Consider the following 3360-nt stretch of genomic DNA (forward strand, 5'->3'; position numbering starts at 1 on the left):
CTATTTCAGCCCCAGGGCTCAGGGCATAGCAAAGGATCTTGGTGCCTGGGGAAAAACAGCCCAGTGTGAGTCCTGTATTTGGGCTGGTGCATGCCCTGCATGACTGGGGGAAACACAAAGATCCTGTTGAGTGCTGAAACATGTTACACTCTTGCTGCTGTGTCTCAGTGGACCTGGGGATATCTGTTCTCACATGAGGCCTTCAGTGGGAAGACCCAGGGAAGGGTAGCACTGGGACATTTTTGGGGTCTTCCAGCTCCTGAGCCTGAGGATAACCGCTACATGCTTGGGGAAGACGTGACACCACCGAGAAGTGGTCAGAGTTTGGGCATGATCCACCAGCCTGGGCCTTCCTGCACCCATGGGACTGTTGAGTTCAGAGGGACTGGGGACTCCAATGTGTGGCCTTCTGTAGCTGGTAGCAGTACTGACCTGTAGAAGCCCTCGACCTTGGGCCAGGCCAGGAGCTCTGCAGAAGGCTGCTAGGACCACACAGGAAGGCTGTACCCTCAGTGACTGGTGAGCAGAAGGGATGGAAAAGTGGAATAGAGACTGAGGGCCATGCCCAAGAAAACTATGCCTTCCCAGTTCTTGATGGCCTTTGGGAACATCTTTCTCTGAGTCTCCTTCCCCGGCACTGCTCCTCCCAAAGCCAGAAGAACCGATTTCCCCAGAGTCTGTGGGAGTTGTGGCTTCCCTGGGCCTCCCCCATGCACAGAGACCCTCTCTTGAGGATGTCATTTGTCAGGATTTCCATTCACTTGGCATGCTCAAGTGTCAAGGAGAACTGGAAAAAAAGAAACACAGCAAGGCAGGGACAGATGGTCATTGGTGGTGGACGAACATCTAAGAATGTCTTCCTCTCCTTCAAGAGAGAGTGCTTGAAAGACGAATGTCTGCAGTGTGCACTGACATCCAATATCGTGAAGAGTGACAAGGTCTCAATAGCTTGTTCTGAATAAAGGCATTGCTTTCTCCTTTGGCCTTCTTCACAGAGATGGGAAAATACAAACTCCAGCACAGAAGGAAACATTAAAAGATGCAAAAAGTGTTTAATGAGTCTGGGGAGAGAAATAAAGTCACTCCAAGCTGAGGCTCTCTGTGCAGCAAGCAGCAGGAGCAGGCAAAAATCTGTTCCCATTTCCTATGGCAGCGCTGCCACAGGGCCCTGTCTCCCAGACCAGTGTTGTAGAGAGATGAGCAGGTCACTCAGGGCACATTCTGGGGGACCCTAACACAGATCTCAAAAGGGAAAAGACAATAATGGTACGAGATAGGAAGAGTGAGTGAAAGAGAGTATCAGTAGACCTTTTCCATGTTGTCAGAGACTCCAGGCTGGCCTGTACATGTCTGTCTTGTAGGGCAAATACAGCACCACAGCATTGGTTCTTCTGTCCAGTGCCATGTTCAGCATTACTGGGGGTCCTTGTCTTGGTCAGTGTTCAGCATCTTTAGCAGGGGTTGCACCTTCTGCCACAGTAGCGGTTGGAAATGCAGGAGAGGTCAAGGCCCCCCGAGGTGATGGGCACNCTCTTCTCTTCTCTTCTCTTCTCTTCTCTTCTCTTCTCTTCTCTTCTCTTCTCTTCTCTTCTCTTCTCTTCTCTTCTCTTCTCTTCTCTTCCTCTCTCTCTCTGCTTTTCTTTTCTGCTTCACCTGCTTCTTCCCCCAGAGATCGCAGCCATCTCTGCAGTCCCACATTTCAGCCTTTCCAACAGAACGAAGCAGATCCTGTCAAAGTCACAACAGTGACATTAAACGTCTCATCCCATCAGCATTAAAGGCATGCTGCCTGGTGCATACCAGCCACGGTCTCCAGTGTTCTCCTGGTTGTCAGCACAGCCACAGATCACACTTGTCACCCTTCAGCTCGGCTTTGTGTATAGTGACAGCCTTAGGAGCCCTCCAAGATGACAGGGATGGAGAAGCAGGATGCATCTTTTCCCAGTAGCTCCATGGGTCCCTCACCCTGTGGAGGCATGACAGGCTGTTCCCTGTTCTACTCTGTAGGGGTCACAGCACAGGACCCACTCTGCCTACAAGCTCGGGTCTCCTTCCAAAACCACCTTGCTATGCCCAGGCCTCAAGACCTTGCTGCAGGGCAATGGACAGGGAGCCTTCTCTCCCACTGTTTTATATCCACTCCGTGTTGGCAGCCTGGAGCCTTCCCTGCAGAGCTGCTCACCTTTGCTTTCTTCTTCCAGATGCCGTGGGGCAGACCATCGTCACCCAGCAAGAAGGACAGGTCACAGTGGAGGAGAGAGACACTTTCCAGACCACCTGCACATACCAGGTGGCTAGCTTTGATGCCGTTCTTTGGTACGAGCAGAAGAAAGGCCAAGCCCCGCGGCTGGTCACATATCAGGCAGCAGCAGGCCCCAAGCAGAACGGCCGCTTCACCACGTGGCTCAACACCACCAGGAAATACAGCCTCCTGCGGCTGGCAGAAGTCGAGCTCTCTGACAATGCCTTGTACCTCTGTGCTGTGCAGGACACCGTGGTGCAGGGAGCTTCCTTGGCTGTGCAACAACCCCGGGGAGGGAGGGGGTGTGTCTGTGCAAGGCCCTCATCTCTCCCCTGGCAGTGCTGCTTCGCCTGTGCACACAGAGATCTGCAGGTCAACATTCCCTACCTTAAGGGACAAATGTGGCTTGAGAGGAATGTAATCTTATGAAAGACACCCTGACCTGCAACTCCTCTTCCTTTACACTCCTGGACAACACAGCTTTTCCATGGGCTGCACAGAGAACACTTGTTCCATTATGATTTGTGTGCTCTGCTGTGCACTGAGGGCTTTAAGCAACTGGTCTGAAACTCACCTGAGCTCTGCTGTCATGTGCAGAATGCTTCTCTGTCCTCTGACTTTTGCCCTAAGCCCTGGCAGGGTGAACCTTCCCCGATTCTGGGAGAGCTCAACAGTGGTGGTACACAGCTTCAGTAAGAACTTCCTTCCCTAAGCTCCATGTGGAAATCTCAAGAGTTGGGAGGAGCACTGAAGATGATGCCTGGTTTTCTAGTAGTAATCCTTCCTCAGGAATGCTTTCCTCATGGCGAAAGGCTCCCGTGAGTCCTCACCTTATCATCTGCAGTCCAGGGCTGCCCTTCATTCCTAGCAACTTGAGGAAAACCTTGAACAGGATCACATGGAGGCAGAGGCTGGGATGCAAAATGCATGAATGACTCTGAAGAGGGAAATGAGTTTTCTTCCAAAGGGAGCTGTTGTGCTGGCATCACCAGAGCTGCCAAAAATCTGTGCCCATCACCCATGGTGAAGATCCTATAGGACATCCATCTGTCAGTCCCATAGAGTGAGAGAGGGCAGCATATCATCCAGACTGGCTATAGGGAATTATACACCCAGAA

General features: G+C 51.9%; 1 gene segment (V, D, J or C); it reads left to right on the top strand.

Moving 5' to 3' along the window:
* LOC110391783 overlaps positions 1-2497 on the top strand; it is a gene marked incomplete at its 3' end in the record, with an annotated part of 6910 nt that extends 4413 nt beyond the window's left edge. The window contains 1 exon segment of the V gene segment in view: positions 2202-2497. Within this exon segment, the coding sequence occupies positions 2202-2497 (296 nt within the window).
* Positions 2498-3360: the final 863 nt, after the last annotated feature.

This window comes from Numida meleagris, unplaced genomic scaffold, assembly GCF_002078875.1.
Source record: "Numida meleagris isolate 19003 breed g44 Domestic line unplaced genomic scaffold, NumMel1.0 unplaced_Scaffold505, whole genome shotgun sequence".
NCBI classification, from domain to species: Eukaryota; Metazoa; Chordata; class Aves; order Galliformes; family Numididae; genus Numida; species Numida meleagris.